Source organism: Chaetura pelagica, unplaced genomic scaffold, assembly GCF_000747805.2.
Source record: "Chaetura pelagica isolate M959 unplaced genomic scaffold, ChaPel_1.0 scaffold453, whole genome shotgun sequence".
Taxonomy (NCBI): domain Eukaryota; kingdom Metazoa; phylum Chordata; class Aves; order Apodiformes; family Apodidae; genus Chaetura; species Chaetura pelagica.
The window spans coordinates 1,030,910-1,048,580 of NW_009952879.1; the positions used below are offsets into that span (position 1 = coordinate 1,030,910).

Below are 17,671 nucleotides of genomic sequence, written 5' to 3' on the forward strand. Positions count from 1 at the left end.
GCTGACAGAGACAAGCAGATAGATGCAGGAAGGTGTCCAGGGTCCCTCTGAGCATTGTTCTTGCCCAGGAGCATTCTGAGAGCTCTGCTCTTACTTCTGGCCCTCCAGCAGAGCTATTCAGACTGCATTGCTCAAACAGCCAGGAGCACCTTATTTGCCACATGCTGCTGTTCATTCCCTAGCACCATTCGTGGACTGCACTAGCACTCAGTTCACAGGTTAGCAATAGATTTAGAGATGGTAAATGGTAAGACAGCTCTTCCTCTAGAGCCTTAAGGTGGGGCAGATGGTAGGGAGCAAAGGAAAAAGGAAATGCAATTGTTTTCATCAAGGTTGTTAGCTTTAAAATTGATGGTGCTTGAAGGCTGTGTCACCTTAGTCCAAATGTAGCTCTGCTGACTGGAAAGCCATGAGAACAAGATTAATTCAACAGACACTAGAAGTACAAGACAGGGTGTGCAAAACTATTTCTACAGGTGTTCCTGTAAGTAAATTCTTGGTTATTAAAAGAAAATCTCATTAAAATGTAATAAAAAGGCTGGCTCCAGAGATTTCTCAGAGAAAAGTTTAGACAGATGTGTAAATACGTTTTCTGATCTAGATGGTCCCCTTGCATCATGCATTTTTGCTCCCCAAATTGGAAGTGCAAACTTTCATAATGTCAGATTTAGGATGAACACAAGTGTGGGTCTCGACCACTAATCCTGTTGCTGTAATTTAAATGAATTCAGAAAAGGTCAAAGCAAGCACCTACCCTGATTTCCCAGTCTGCAGTGCCATCTTGCCACAGAGTTACTTCAAATATTAAGCTGTCAGAAATGTTTAAAACCCAAGTGATGCATTTGGACTAGCCAGCAAGCTGCTCCCCCTCTACTAGCTATGGGTAGACAGTCAGCAGGTTGTCCCGATATTATTAAAAAAAAAAAACAACACCAAAAACAAAAGCAATGGATCTGGTGTTTTCCGAGCACTTATCAAAATATATGGCCTGATATCTCTTTTAGATCTCCCACCATCTCACTTATTAATGAGAATGCTTTGCAGTACTGAATAGCTGAGGATGGCCAAAAATAAGCTGCTTCTGTCTCCAGTCCTCCAGCCAAGTAAGACAAAAGAGCATATAAAGCCCCTAATGGCTGCCTTAACGAGTTTCATTTCCAAATCAGTTTGCCTGGTGCCATTCCCGCTTTCTGCAGGGAAATGTGCACAAGTTGTACTTGGAGGATTCATTTCTTTCTGGTGCCAGCTGGGGTCACAAAGGAACCAGCACAGATGCAAAATGAAAAAAAAACGGCAGAGGAATGTCTGAAGTGCTGAGCCAGAGCCCTGGCCGCATTATCCTCTGCTCTGAGGAGGTGGGGCCCGAGGCAATGGACCCGGGCCATTCATTCCTCTGTCACTTCTGTCAGAGGGACAGCTCGGGCAGAGGTGCAGCACAGGGCAGGGGGGAGCTGCAGCCCTCCTCCAGTTGGAGAAGGCTTTCTCGCTCCTCTGCTCCCCCTGCCGCTCTTGTCCCCTTCTCTCTTACTGTCTCTTATTTTGCCTTTTCTCTCCCCTTTCCTTGGCATTCTCTCCACTTTATTATATTTTTGTTTCCCCCCATATCTGTTTTCTTGGTCTCGTTTCTCACCCAACCATACATGTATTGTTGATGTTTTCCTTCCTGCTGTCTTGTTTTCCTCTCCCAGCCCCAGAGAGGCTCAGTCCAGCTGCAGGGCACCAGGTCCATCTGTCCTGTGCTGTTGGCTGCATTCACTGACCTGACTGCTGTCATCACTGTCAGCATTCCCTAGGGAAGCAAAGCGGGCAGGGATGGCCGATGGCAGAAGCTAAAAGGTCCAGCACTGCACTGAGGACGATGGTTTGTGAGACATAGGAAGGGAGCAGTGCCTAGCCTTCTGCATCTCTTCTAGGACTAGGAGGGAGGTGTCCCCCCTTCTAACTTGGCCACTGCTCAGGGGTCTACATGTGTCCTGAAGGTAAAAACCTTGAACTTGCTGAGAGACAATTAGAGCAGAAGCATTAAAATCCTCCTGGTGTGTACAGGACTGGTTGTCTGTGCTACTGGAGTGCTCAGGCTGGGACACAGGCAGGCAAAAGCAAGTGGGAGGACAAGGGAGAGCAGATGAGAAGAGACCAAAAAAAGGCTTGGCTTCTTTTATCTAGCAAAATGAATGCTGAGAGGGAGTATGATTGCCATCTATAAATACAATGAGGTAAACACTAGGAGTGAGAAGAGCTATTTAAGTTAGATGACAGAGCTGGCACAAGAACAAATGAGGATGAACTGGCCATGAATGCATCGAGGCTGGAAATGAGATTTCTAACATCAGATCAGTAAGATTTCGGAATAGCTTCCCAGTAAAACTAATGGGACAAAGAAATCTGATTACTGATAAAATGAAGCTCGATCATCCATCTAAGTGATTGTGTGTCTGGGTGTTTGCAGTAAAAAGTGGCTGGATTCAGGGATGAAGCCCTCCCAGTCATGTGTCCCCAGAGCCAGCTCTGGCTGCAGACAGGAGCTGGAAGGGCTGAACTGTGTCTCTGGGTGAGGTCCAGGAGAAGGGATCTGTATCACTGGGCTTACAGAGGAGGCAGAGGCTCCTGCATCTCAGTGCACGTTTCTAACCACCAGCACCTTGCTGCAAGTAAATCCTCTTCCCTTGTGAGTGAGCTTGCAAAGTGTGGCTGAAATGCCAAAGTCAGTAAATATTTTACTAGCAGTTTAAGTGAAGCCAAAATTTGACCTTTGCCTGTTAGCTCCTACAAGTAGGTTTTGCTTTTATTCTCATGACATGTGCAGCAGCAGATGGAGATGCTACAAGTTACCAAGGACTGTCATGCATGAACTCGGGTGAACTTGTGCCACAGAACTACTGCACTAAAATTTCCCAAAGTAGGTAAACAGAGATGCACACTTACCTCTCTATCTGTGTCTTCACATCAGAGCTCATTTCTTGAGTTGAAGACCAGATTTTCAAATGCTGAAGACCTATTTTGCTCAGCCCTTCAATGCCAGCTCTTCATTTGAGTTTTTGAACTGTGCAGGAATGTATCTCCCTTTTATAAAAGGCTGCAAAAGGGTGTGGAAAATACCCTGAATGAGGGTGCCACAGCTGGCACAGGAGCCAGCTGTACCCTGGCCACAGAGAGGGTGCCAGCTGCAGGAGGTGTTTTTCCAACAGTAGCATCTGGTATATCACAAGCAACTGGAAGATTCTCACCTTGCACTTCTGCAGAGCTTTTAATTCCACCCTCACTCCCAGCATTGTGGTGAGCCCAGGTGTTGCTGGTTTCTCCAGACAGCATTAAAATCAATTGCTATTAGATGTCTTGAATTTTGAAAGCCAGCAGATTCACATCTATTAAAGGAGATTCTAAATTCTACCGAAGACTTCAAATTAGAAACTGCAAAATAGAGGTCGCTGGAAATGGTCTGACTGGATGTCACCCAGCTAATAAAAAGGAATTCAAGGTCAGAGGGCATCATTTAAGTACCTTTGACCAAGACTTGCCCAAGAAAAAGGAATCCAGGAAATACAGGATGGAGTTCCTGGCAGCACTTGCTGCCCAATCACCATGGACTTCTTAGGAAACCTGAACACTGACAAATGGTTTGTTGGTGATCAGCCTCCCACCGTGATCTAGCTGTGCTACCTCAGATGGGCTGAGAAGGACTTTGCTTTACTCAAGCAAGTATCTCATTGATCCTAAAGGAAAAGTTACCAGATATGAGGTATCTCTAACCACACTGCTAAAATTACAAGGTAGAATTTTTATTAGATAAATTTACTATGAACTCTTTTCCTCCAGAAAAGCAATTTTGCTTCACACTAAAAATTTAAGTATCTTCTATCTTAAAAAAAAAAAAAAAGTTAACAAATTACAGTGTGTTAAGAAATGATAGTAGCACAAAGAGACAGCTATAATCACATTTCTTCACAATTACTGCATTCTGAAAAACTTAGAAATGTCCCCAAATCATTTCATTAAAATCAATTCTAGCCCATAGCTCTTCATGCCAAATTTGAGGTTTGTGAGCTGATTTACAAATCCTGCAAAAACACAGCTTTTAATAGCAACTCAAAGACTTTCAGAAATGTGATCTGAGTGGTGCAGCTGGATTGCAAATCAGCATTCATGTCGTTGCTGCAGGTTTGGAAATGAAGAATAAAGCCTTGGGCTCAGCAAGTGAAAATGCTAGTGCTGTTGGTGGGGCTGTGCTGGGGGACCTGGCCGGAGCGTGGGGTCAGGTCTGTCACTGTCATTCCTTGGTGACCACATTGCAAAATAATCTGCTTTTCATTGCCTTGCTGTTGCTTGTTTGCTCTGACTGCCCCATCTGTCCATGTTTCTGCTGTCAGGGTTTATGTTCCCTGTTTTGGGGGAGAACAAGGAGCTGCTGAATGAGAACAAAATGGCTCCTGTGCTGTCAGCTGGGAGACACCAGCAACATAGCCCATGCCAGCAGCAAGGATGTGCAGTCACAGCTCTCTGCAATGATTGTTCTAGACATACTGCAAGCAACCAGCTTGATCAACATTCTCACTGCTCTGGGCTTGTCCTTGAGGAGAGTGGCTGGTGCAAAGGTGCCTAACGAGCTGCTGACACGTTACCTTAGTGGGAATATATAGAGGCAGAAAATGAGAAGGGGAAGCATGAGGTACCAGACAGAGCTGGTGCTGACTGATGGGAGATTCGTGGACTGTGGGGCCACAAGGGACTGTTGTCATTATCCAGCTTCACATCCCGCACAGCGCAGGGCACAGATCCCCAAATTGATGCTCCCTCCAAGGTCAGTGCTGGTGGCTCAGCAGCAGCGTGGCTTTCACCCAGAGCTGCCTTTCAGATGGGTTGGAAATGGGCTTCTCTCAGTGTCCTGGCACTGGTCAATCTTTGTGTGTGCCTATGTCTATTCTTTTATATTCCTTTATATATAAATTTATAAAAAATAGATATATTTATATGTATATAAATTTATATATAAATATGAGAGCTGCCTTTCAGATGGGTTGGAAATGGGCTTCTCTCAGTGTCCTGGCACTGGTCAATCTTTGTGTGTGCCTATGTCTATTCTTTTATATTCCTTTATATATAAATTTATAAAAAATAGATATATTTATATGGATATAAATTTATATATAAATATGTGTTTCTCTCTCTGTGTGTGATCAGTGTATTTGTGCTATTGTGTGTCCTGAATCTTTCTTCCAGACTGGAGTTCAGCCCATATGGAGCACAATTACATGCCTTGCAAATGATAAAACTGATTTGTGTAAAATCTTCAGCTGAATAGCCCTAAAAATCCTATGTATTTGCTTGTAGAGTGACCTAACATTTTGTGTGTGTGTGTGTGTGTGTGTGCAGCGTCCTCTGCCTGTGCTGCCTCCCCTGTCCTGTGCAGTGCTTGAACCGTGGTTTCTCCAAGGTCTTTTTAAGCCAGGGCAGATTATGTTTGGTGTGAAAACACATCAGGCCACTTTCTGCATCCCAAATTAATGGAATTCACTCAGCAGGACTCAGTCAGTGAGGGCAGGTTTTGCCTCTGGTTGTTACAAACCATCACCCAAACGAAGCCAAATCTCTGTGATCAGACAAAGGCTCCTAATGTCAAGGTGCAGTTTGTAGCATATAGTGCAGTTGTCCTTAATGTGGTGCTCCTGGTAGAGAGGAGTATTTGCAGATGCTTTCCCCAGAGATAAGGGGAAAGCTTTATCCTCAGTGACCCAGCTCTGGGGAAGTTCACAGAACATCTGCCTGGCTGGGAGGCCCCTGCTGGTCCCTGTTGTCCTATATACAGAGGATCTTTTGCCAGAAGAGCTTTTCTGAGCCAGAGCCCTCCCCAAATGGTCACACTCCATGTGCTTTGTAGAGCCACTTTTGCTGTGGTGCCCCAATCTGGTAGAGAGCCATGCACCCCATACTGCTGACCACCAGATGCTGACCAGCAGATGCTCCAGCAAGCTCACTCCAGGTCCCCAAAGCCCCCATCCCTCAGGCAGACACTGTCCTTACCCTTGGCATTACCCAGCTTGAGTGAGACTTCCACAAATGGCAGAACATTCCAGAGCATATTGACACATGTGCTGAATAGAACAGCAACCTTCTCCAGATGGTTCCATCCTGCTCCAGCCACGCTGGCACAGGAGCCAGCTGTACCCTGGCCACACAGAGAGTCCCAGATGCAGGAGGTGTTTTTCCAGCAGTAGCATCTGGATGGCAGCCCTGGACTCCTCTCTGCTTTTACTGGCAGATCTGCATGGGCCTTTGTTCTTTGTTATTGCCAATGTTATTTTCCTTGAATTGAGAGAAATCTTGTAGCCATCACATCTTCTTTAACTAAATATATAGCTGTACTAGTAACCTTCTTTGTTCCAAACAGCTCCTGTCTGCATGCCTATGGAGGTGGTTTTGATCCACCCATCTTCATTAGCTGTTTTGCAATGCCAGTATGGCACTCCATGTACTTGGGCATTTGAGTCACCATCACCCATAACTCCAGGAAATCCTGCCTTTTCCAGCATGCTTGTGTTCATTGCGTGGTGAAGTGACTTTCCTTTGTGATTTTCCCTAATGCTAGTGAACACCTGTCAAATCTAAACCGATAAAGAACTGAAATGGTGAGGCCAAGGTAACAGTCATATACCATTTTCATTCATGACATCATTGGGCTGAAGTCTGGGGTGGGAAGTGTCTGTTGGTTTCAGCATTAACCCATTATCATACTTTTTAAACAGCTCAGTAACAAAGTCCTTGACAGAGAAACTGCAGACTGGAGACCCTACAGCTATCTGAATGAACTAGGTCAGTAATTTTTAAACAATTTAATCACTTTAGTAGACTTTAGAGCCATTCCAAATCCACATCAGCCTTTCATAAAGGCATTAATGATAATGAAGAATATTGGTGTGGTCTTAATTTCACAGTCAGAATTGCCAGTAGTGAAAGATGGAGAATTGAAAACTGTTTACCACAAACCACAGCTTGGGAAAGCAGAATCAATATTCATGCTAGTATAACCTCCTAGGTTGCTCAGTTGAATCATTATCTACTCTCTAAATGTTTTTTTAAAGACTAAGTTAGAACATAAAAAAATCCAATTTGGGATTTTTTCCTTTCTTTCATGGTTAATAAAGTTCAGCACTAAATACTGGCATCTTGACAACACTGAGGAGCCCCCAGGTGGGAGCTGGAGTGTGCGACAGACGCCGTTATCTCCCAGCTAATCATGCCGTGGCCGTTGCTCAGGCAATTCTGAACCACCAGCCAGTACAAACAAGCCATGAGTGAAGTCTCATTGCCCTTTCTGAGTTTATTTTCCCTGGCTTCAGTTTTATCTCAAAAACAGCTTTTATCTCAAACCTATCCAGATTTAGTGCTTTGGATGCTATTTGTTTTCATGTCCAAGCACTTGGAGTTCAGCTTGTCAGCAGCAGAAAGCATTTGCCCTTTTCCTTACTGAGATTACCAACTTCTTACTGAAAATGTGCAGTTTGAAGGAAAGTGCAGGATTAAGTGGTATTAGAGGATTTTTAAGGTCAACTATCTCACAGTTTACATGGCAAAGGAATTAACATAGGGCACCACCAGGCATCACATCTTGTCACTGCTCTTTTGGTCCCACACCACGCCTTGCTCCAAAGATGAAGTCTTACCTGCATCAGGGAAAATCACAAAACTCTCCAGCTTCAATGCAAAGCCTTTTCCACATTATTAACCATTCACATTTTCTTCTCTGTTCCAAGCTGCAGAACTGCTGTTGTGTTTTGCTGGATGCAACATGGAGAGCTGGGGGCGTTGAGGATTTCCAAATGCTCCTCAAGTTCATTTTCCTTTTATTCTTTTTCTGCTTTGCTCACCAGCTTTTTTGTTTTTATCTTGCAGTGTTCTAGGCTCCCTGTGTGCCACATTTGTCCTGCATCCATGTATTTTATTTTACTAGCAGAAGAGACACTAAATGCCTTGGCAGTAGGAATGATGCAGAAGTGATAAATACTTTAGCTAAGCTAAGTGGTCTCCAGCAGAACAGTCACAATGTTGTCTATAGCATTTTGCATCCCAAACACTTTTTTCTCTTTATTCTTTTTCCCAAAAATGTCTGTTTCACACTGATTGATAAAAATGAGATATCTTTCTCCCTTTTCAGTACCTAAATTAACACTTGCTTATGCTAACTTTCACAATATTGAACTGTTTCTCAGAACAAGGCCATTTTTACATGAAACTGTAAAATGTTTTCATTGCATGGTTACTTTTGTGGAAGAAAACCCCTGCAAATTCCACTTCCATGTGCAAATTTCAGAAGAAAGCAAAAAACCTTTCAATTTTGAACTGGAAATATAAAATGTAAGTGAAGCCTAATAAGGTCACATAGGGGATCTAGACCTTTAAACCACATCGTGCATGGAGGCACTGAAGAGGTAAAGAGATGTCCCACCTTCTCATCCCAGTGCTAGTCTCAGCTTTTATGGCACAGATGCTCAAGCACTCGTGTTGGAACAGCAGCCAAGTATTGTTCATGGCTGGAGTTGGTTAAAAATAGTTAAAGCAGCAGTGGACAACTCCTCTGTTGGGACTCGGTGGAATATTACAGAGAGCAGATGTGTAAGCAAGTGAGTGAGTAGCAGGGCAGAAAAGGGAAATAGAAGAGAAATTTGGAATGCATGGAAAACCCTCAACTCTTCTGGTCACCTCCCTGGATCTTCAGCCAGCAACTCCTCCAGCTGAGGCACCAGTCCCACAGGACAGACTCTTTGAGCCAACCCAATGAGAAACAGGCTCATAAAAATTCCTGTGGGCTTGTTAGAAATTGCAAGTGTTATGAATTATAGTTGGGGGAAAGGAAATCCTAAGCATATCCACATGAAAGAGAACTAAGACTCGTCCTGTAAAACCTGCAACTATGAGGAGTTTCCTTAATTTATTTTTTTTAATCTTTGTGTGTGCCTATGTCTATTCTTTTATATTCCTTTATATATAAATTTATAAAAAATAGATATATTTATATGGATATAAATTTATATATAAATATGTGTTTCTCTCTCTGTGTGTGATCAGTGTATTTGTGCTATTGTGTGTCCTGAATCTTTCTTCCAGACTGGAGTTCAGCCCATATGGAGCACAATTACATGCCTTGCAAATGATAAAACTGATTTGTGTAAAATCTTCAGCTGAATAGCCCTAAAAATCCTATGTATTTGCTTGTAGAGTGACCTAACATTTTGTGTGTGTGTGTGTGTGTGTGTGCAGCGTCCTCTGCCTGTGCTGCCTCCCCTGTCCTGTGCAGTGCTTGAACCGTGGTTTCTCCAAGGTCTTTTTAAGCCAGGGCAGATTATGTTTGGTGTGAAAACACATCAGGCCACTTTCTGCATCCCAAATTAATGGAATTCACTCAGCAGGACTCAGTCAGTGAGGGCAGGTTTTGCCTCTGGTTGTTACAAACCATCACCCAAACGAAGCCAAATCTCTGTAATCAGACAAAGGCTCCTAATGTCAAGGTGCAGTTTGTAGCATATAGTGCAGTTGTCCTTAATGTGGTGCTCCTGGTAGAGAGGAGTATTTGCAGATGCTTTCCCCAGAGATAAGGGGAAAGCTTTATCCTCAGTGACCCAGCTCTGGGGAAGTTCACAGAACATCTGCCTGGCTGGGAGGCCCCTGCTGGTCCCTGTTGTCCTATATACAGAGGATCTTTTGCCAGAAGAGCTTTTCTGAGCCAGAGCCCTCCCCAAATGGTCACACTCCATGTGCTTTGTAGAGCCACTTTTGCTGTGGTGCCCCAATCTGGTAGAGAGCCATGCACCCCATACTGCTGACCACCAGATGCTGACCAGCAGATGCTCCAGCAAGCTCACTCCAGGTCCCCAAAGCCCCCATCCCTCAGGCAGACACTGTCCTTACCCTTGGCATTACCCAGCTTGAGTGAGACTTCCACAAATGGCAGAACATTCCAGAGCATATTGACACATGTGCTGAATAGAACAGCAACCTTCTCCAGATGGTTCCATCCTGCTCCAGCCACGCTGGCACAGGAGCCAGCTGTACCCTGGCCACACAGAGAGTCCCAGATGCAGGAGGTGTTTTTCCAGCAGTAGCATCTGGATGGCAGCCCTGGACTCCTCTCTGCTTTTACTGGCAGATCTGCATGGGCCTTTGTTCTTTGTTATTGCCAATGTTATTTTCCTTGAATTGAGAGAAATCTTGTAGCCATCACATCTTCTTTAACTAAATATATAGCTGTACTAGTAACCTTCTTTGTTCCAAACAGCTCCTGTCTGCATGCCTATGGAGGTGGTTTTGATCCACCCATCTTCATTAGCTGTTTTGCAATGCCAGTATGGCACTCCATGTACTTGGGCATTTGAGTCACCATCACCCATAACTCCAGGAAATCCTGCCTTTTCCAGCATGCTTGTGTTCATTGCGTGGTGAAGTGACTTTCCTTTGTGATTTTCCCTAATGCTAGTGAACACCTGTCAAATCTAAACCGATAAAGAACTGAAATGGTGAGGCCAAGGTAACAGTCATATACCATTTTCATTCATGACATCATTGGGCTGAAGTCTGGGGTGGGAAGTGTCTGTTGGTTTCAGCATTAACCCATTATCATACTTTTTAAACAGCTCAGTAACAAAGTCCTTGACAGAGAAACTGCAGACTGGAGACCCTACAGCTATCTGAATGAACTAGGTCAGTAATTTTTAAACAATTTAATCACTTTAGTAGACTTTAGAGCCATTCCAAATCCACATCAGCCTTTCATAAAGGCATTAATGATAATGAAGAATATTGGTGTGGTCTTAATTTCACAGTCAGAATTGCCAGTAGTGAAAGATGGAGAATTGAAAACTGTTTACCACAAACCACAGCTTGGGAAAGCAGAATCAATATTCATGCTAGTATAACCTCCTAGGTTGCTCAGTTGAATCATTATCTACTCTCTAAATGTTTTTTTAAAGACTAAGTTAGAACATAAAAAAATCCAATTTGGGATTTTTTCCTTTCTTTCATGGTTAATAAAGTTCAGCACTAAATACTGGCATCTTGACAACACTGAGGAGCCCCCAGGTGGGAGCTGGAGTGTGCGACAGACGCCGTTATCTCCCAGCTAATCATGCCGTGGCCGTTGCTCAGGCAATTCTGAACCACCAGCCAGTACAAACAAGCCATGAGTGAAGTCTCATTGCCCTTTCTGAGTTTATTTTCCCTGGCTTCAGTTTTATCTCAAAAACAGCTTTTATCTCAAACCTATCCAGATTTAGTGCTTTGGATGCTATTTGTTTTCATGTCCAAGCACTTGGAGTTCAGCTTGTCAGCAGCAGAAAGCATTTGCCCTTTTCCTTACTGAGATTACCAACTTCTTACTGAAAATGTGCAGTTTGAAGGAAAGTGCAGGATTAAGTGGTATTAGAGGATTTTTAAGGTCAACTATCTCACAGTTTACATGGCAAAGGAATTAACATAGGGCACCACCAGGCATCACATCTTGTCACTGCTCTTTTGGTCCCACACCACGCCTTGCTCCAAAGATGAAGTCTTACCTGCATCAGGGAAAATCACAAAACTCTCCAGCTTCAATGCAAAGCCTTTTCCACATTATTAACCATTCACATTTTCTTCTCTGTTCCAAGCTGCAGAACTGCTGTTGTGTTTTGCTGGATGCAACATGGAGAGCTGGGGGCGTTGAGGATTTCCAAATGCTCCTCAAGTTCATTTTCCTTTTATTCTTTTTCTGCTTTGCTCACCAGCTTTTTTGTTTTTATCTTGCAGTGTTCTAGGCTCCCTGTGTGCCACATTTGTCCTGCATCCATGTATTTTATTTTACTAGCAGAAGAGACACTAAATGCCTTGGCAGTAGGAATGATGCAGAAGTGATAAATACTTTAGCTAAGCTAAGTGGTCTCCAGCAGAACAGTCACAATGTTGTCTATAGCATTTTGCATCCCAAACACTTTTTTCTCTTTATTCTTTTTCCCAAAAATGTCTGTTTCACACTGATTGATAAAAATGAGATATCTTTCTCCCTTTTCAGTACCTAAATTAACACTTGCTTATGCTAACTTTCACAATATTGAACTGTTTCTCAGAACAAGGCCATTTTTACATGAAACTGTAAAATGTTTTCATTGCATGGTTACTTTTGTGGAAGAAAACCCCTGCAAATTCCACTTCCATGTGCAAATTTCAGAAGAAAGCAAAAAACCTTTCAATTTTGAACTGGAAATATAAAATGTAAGTGAAGCCTAATAAGGTCACATAGGGGATCTAGACCTTTAAACCACATCGTGCATGGAGGCACTGAAGAGGTAAAGAGATGTCCCACCTTCTCATCCCAGTGCTAGTCTCAGCTTTTATGGCACAGATGCTCAAGCACTCGTGTTGGAACAGCAGCCAAGTATTGTTCATGGCTGGAGTTGGTTAAAAATAGTTAAAGCAGCAGTGGACAACTCCTCTGTTGGGACTCGGTGGAATATTACAGAGAGCAGATGTGTAAGCAAGTGAGTGAGTAGCAGGGCAGAAAAGGGAAATAGAAGAGAAATTTGGAATGCATGGAAAACCCTCAACTCTTCTGGTCACCTCCCTGGATCTTCAGCCAGCAACTCCTCCAGCTGAGGCACCAGTCCCACAGGACAGACTCTTTGAGCCAACCCAATGAGAAACAGGCTCATAAAAATTCCTGTGGGCTTGTTAGAAATTGCAAGTGTTATGAATTATAGTTGGGGGAAAGGAAATCCTAAGCATATCCACATGAAAGAGAACTAAGACTCGTCCTGTAAAACCTGCAACTATGAGGAGTTTCCTTAATTTATTTTTTTTTCTTAACCTATGAAATGCATTTCTGCTCAAGTACTGTGCACAAAGCTGGACAGTCCAGACCCATCCCAGTCTGACACCTGGATATTGCACTGCAGCACACCATGGCTTCTCAGGGTGCTGGCTGTGCTCAGGCTGGATGTAAGGATTCAGGGACTCAGCCAATGGGAAAACCTTGCTTCTCCAAACCACATGGGATCCAGGCTTGGACTCCCCTTTGATCTCACAGCTCAGGGAGAGCAAAAGAAGCAGTTACTCCCAAGAGTAACTGCCAAAGGAACAGCCCACTTCAGAGTCCACCGTGGTCCTTGTTTCAGATCTGTATCTACGCACTGAAGCAGGAAAGTGAATCACCATCTTCCTGGGACAAGCATGGGGCAGGCAGCCAGGGGCTGTTTGCTGTACCTGAGGCTAAGAAAAACTATTTAACCTTAACTGAGGGCCCACTGTAACACCTGTCTAAGTCCATGTGATGTTCCCTCTGCTCTCCTTGAGTCCAGCTGGCAAAAAATAGTATGGGAAAACATGAGTCATGTAAGTGTATGCATGTCTATGCATATATTACATATATTTATTAAAATATACATATATATATATCCACTGTATATACATGTACAGTGGATCTTAACAGGCTGCAAGTATTTGGCCTTTTCTACAGGACTTCAGTTGCCAGTTTGTGCTCTTTCCAACTAGGTAATGCATGGAGTAAAACAAAGCCTGTGTTTTTACTGCTGCCACATTGGCCTGTGGGCTTTGAGTATCAGTTTGTCAGGCTTTTTCAGAGAGATCATAAAATCATAGAATCATAGAAATGTAATAGAAAAGGAAATAATCACAGAAAGAGCTAATTGTGTCTGTTCAGTGGAGCTGGAGTCCAGTGCTGAGCACATTTGCACAAGTGATCCTCATGGACATGTGCCTCAGAGATCAGAGTCTGAGGACTCTGTGATGTCAAGAAGAGGTGGCTTTGTCACCTTCACTGTGTGTCACTACCTCCTCAATGCAGCCTAGTGCTACTAGTTGCAAGGAGTGGCATGTTGCATTTGCTGTTCCTTGTTGCAGAACCAGGGTAATTTACCCTGTGACGCTCTTGCTCTAGTCCAGTCTGCGTTAAGCAATTGCAGAGTCCTGCTTATAGCTCCTGTTCCAAGCAAGTAAAAAGTCCTAAACCACCTACTGAGTTCAGAAGGGGATTTCATGCTCATTAGCTGGAGTGCTGGGCACAGCAGGCTGCAGACAAAAATGGTTTCATCTGTAATTTTTTTTAACATCACTCCTCAATGCAGAGATTTAAGTGTGATTTGCAGCATCTTGAGTGACTCAAAGCTGCATTTATTCCAGAGGATCAAAGCCACAGAGTTTGATTCGGAGCTGACTTTGCATTTTTCTCAAAGCCAAGAGGTGTGGAAAAATATTTCCAACCAAGACTCTGATTTCACCCCAGCAGATAATTTAGCTTAAACCTGAAACCCAGACTTTCCTGAAGTACAAGATTCGTGGCCCACTTAGGGCTTTTCCACATTAACTACTTTTGCAGTTTAAAAAAAATCATGTGTCCATCATTTATTTAACCTCCAAAAATGGGTCATAAAGCCCAGAGAATTGTAACAGACATAAAAGAAAATTAAAGGCAGAACTCCAGGGAATAGGTTGGGAAGGGCTTTGTGGGGCCATGTAGCCCTCCCAAGACAGCATCAATCCTACCTGTACCTTTCCTAGCAGGTGTATCCCACCTTTTATGAGCCATCCTCCTTAAGAAGGATTCTGTTTCCTACAGCTACACTGCAGCAAGTGAGAGCTGAGCTTGACAACATGCTGTTGTGCAGCTGCAGTGGGCAAGGATTGGCTGCTTCCCAGCTCAGAACCAGGGTCAGACAGGCCCTGTGTGACCAGGGCAGCCTGTCCTCTGTGAGGGTCTCACAGCCAGCTGGGACCTACTCAGGGCAGGCTCAGTGATCTCTACTGCTGCAGAAGCCCTTCCAGACGTGCCTGACATTTCCAATAGGACTGACAGGAGCTCACATGGAGCTGAGCTAACAGAAGATGCTCAGAAGGTGGAGTCCTTCCCCTTGGAGTCGCCAAAAGCACTAGTTGATATTGCTGCATCCTCAGCAGCCCTAAGGCTCCAGCCATCATTCAGGTCCTCACAGTCATGAAGGGAAAATGCAGAACAGAAAAAAAACCACCCAGCTAATATTGTTCTCCTGCCCAGCCCACCCCTCAGCCATGCCCTCGGCAGCTTCTTTCAGGGGTGAGTCAAGACAAGAGGTGGGAAACAAAGCAGAAGATGCTCCAACTCCTGGCCAGAAGGGAAGAGCCCCACCACAGAGATCCAGTTGTGGACCACCAGTGCTTTTCTCGTGCTCAAGAATGGACACCCTGAGAATCAGAGCACAGGGTTTTTCTTTCATGTGCCAGTAACACATTTATTGTCTAATTTAGCTGATTTTCCTTATTTAGCAAAAAACCCGAAATATGCTGTGAAAAAGGGACTGACACAGCATTGCCAGTGGTGGTGACACCTTCTTCTGCAGAGACCAAAGGACATACAAGGACAAATAGCTGGCAGACCTCTGGGACACACAGTTTGCAGGGCTCTTGCACCATCATAACTCAGTTACTTGACTGGGAATCCCACAAGCCAGAAAGACATTTCTATCTCCATAACCCAATTTGTCTTGATTTTGCTAGTCAATAAGAATTATCAGACTCTATAGTTAAAAAGATTTAAAGGCTTACATTAGATCTTCCTTTTTAATGATATCCACAATAATTTGCAGGAGTGAAAAAAGAAAAGGTTCCCATCCCCTTGTATCTCTGCCTTTGTGAGGGACAGCAAGTTCTTAAGGAGCTGCGTGAGGCAGAGTCATTGCTGTCAGCTCTCTGCTCCCAGCTGCTGCATTTTCAGAGCTCCTGGGAACTAGTGTCACAGCAGTTACTGAACTGGGCAAATTTATAAGCAACATCATACAAGGTAATTTAGGAAGATTGTACACAACTTAGAAATTAAAACTGTGAACTGAAGAATATATGAGCCAAGAATGAAAAAAGCCACAGAGTAATGGAACCTGTGGAATCAGATTTGAAAGGATATGTTTTAAGCTGCTTTTACGAATCCAAGCCAGTGTTTCAGGTATGAGCCTATCAGCAGATGATTTTTTTTCCTGTTCTCCTGATGGCTGTTCTTGGTAACAAGCAGCCCCCTGCTTCAGGAAAGCCCTCCCTTCCAGGGAAGCTCTTAATCATATGCATAATTTGGGGCATGCATAGAATCCCACGGAAGCTGAGTGCATGCTTACAGCTGAGGATGTGCTTAAAAGCCTCCCCTATAAACGAGGGCCTTGATGTACAATTTAGAGGAGAGAATATATGCTGCTCAGTAGTCAAAGCAATCCAATTTACATAAATATTTATTTGTTTTCCATTATATATCATTTTTATGCAGGTGCTTGTGGGATGGATAGACGTCAGAACACATACATAATGGAAAAAGGCTTCAAAGGTATGGTATCCAGTGCCTGCAGCCCCCTGGCAAAGAGTTTGAGGAGGGTGTCCTAGAAGAGGTGAGATAGGAGACCTGAGCCCCTGGGAGAGTGGCCATGCAGAGACAGAGAGGGACAGAGCAATTACCTACAGAAGATGCCTGCATGGCTCAGCTGGCAGCACTCTTGACTCCAAGCCAGATGTCTGGGGCCCATGAATTATGGATGCAAGGCTTCCCAAGGCCATAGGCTTCTGCCTTGGCAAAGCAGTGTAAGACAAAAAGGGAGGGCTTTGCTGCAGGGACAGGAGGTGCAGGTGGAGCTGTCTGGCCAGGGGAAGCTCTTTTAGGACCGTCCTACAAGGGCTTTGTGGTGGCAGTTGATGATGATAGCATTTTGTCTGCTAAGTCACAGCTCCATGAGACTCTGAGCCATCCTGAGCTTAAGCAAAAGCACTAGAAAACAAGCTGCCCCTGCTACGTGGCCTTTGCTGGGAGAGATTTATAGCAGAGCTTGAGAAAAGACCTCCCTCAGTACATCAACCAGCCATGCTGGCATGAAGCAATTAATGGGCATTGACTCCAGGGCAGGTCTAAAAAGAGATCATCGATGAGTCATGAGCACAAGGCCCACTGATTTCAGATTTCAGTTGTCCTCCAGGGTTACACTGAAAATATTCCAGTTATGTATGGACTGCAAGACCACTTGGCACAATGGCCACAAGCTCCTGATGGACTGGGCTGGGGTTTGGCACACTGCACTTGTGGTCCAGGAGATGGAGCAAGGCATCCATCTCCTTTGGAATAGGTAGGTTTCAGGCTGAGGTTCTTAATCTGAATTCAAGGCTGTAGTGTCGGTACACACAGGCTGGGAATGTCCCTCCATCAGCTGAGGGGGTAAATGCTGCACAGCCTCTTTCCATAATGTCCTTGAGCTGGCATGGGCTGAGTAATGGGGAGAATGGCCCCTTCCCACAGAGCTGGTTTCAAGGCACCCACAGGTCTGCTAAGGCTGAGGTGTGACAGAGCAAGAGTTCTCTGACCTAACATGGAATATTGAAAGTTTGTCCACATGAAAACAGTGATCAGATTATAGCCAGGCCTAGGGAACACTAATCACTTCATAACTGCTATTTACAAAATACATTGGTATCCTATTTGCTAAAACATCACCTTCCCACACAGAATCACCAAAGGAACCCAACAATCCATGACCAGGTCTTTCTCGATAAAGCTAAATTTAAAATATTGACTCAATCCACTGGTTTCAGCTACTTAAATGATTCAATTTTTCCAAAAAAATAATCTTATACAGTTAGTTGTTCTTTTTTCTCAGAACTATTAATTTAAAGATTAAATCAAATTATTGTGTTTACA

The 17,671-nt window shown here is 43.9% G+C and overlaps 1 protein-coding gene across 1 annotated transcript in view; it reads left to right on the forward strand.

Moving 5' to 3' along the window:
• Positions 1–17,671, forward strand: part of MEGF11 (multiple EGF-like-domains 11) — a 200,643-nt gene that overhangs the window by 172,775 nt on the left and 10,197 nt on the right. Inside the window, exon 21 of the mRNA XM_009995285.1 lies at positions 16,259–16,315. Coding sequence (XP_009993587.1) covers positions 16,259–16,315 — 57 coding nt within the window. The remainder of the gene's footprint in view (positions 1–16,258; positions 16,316–17,671) is intronic.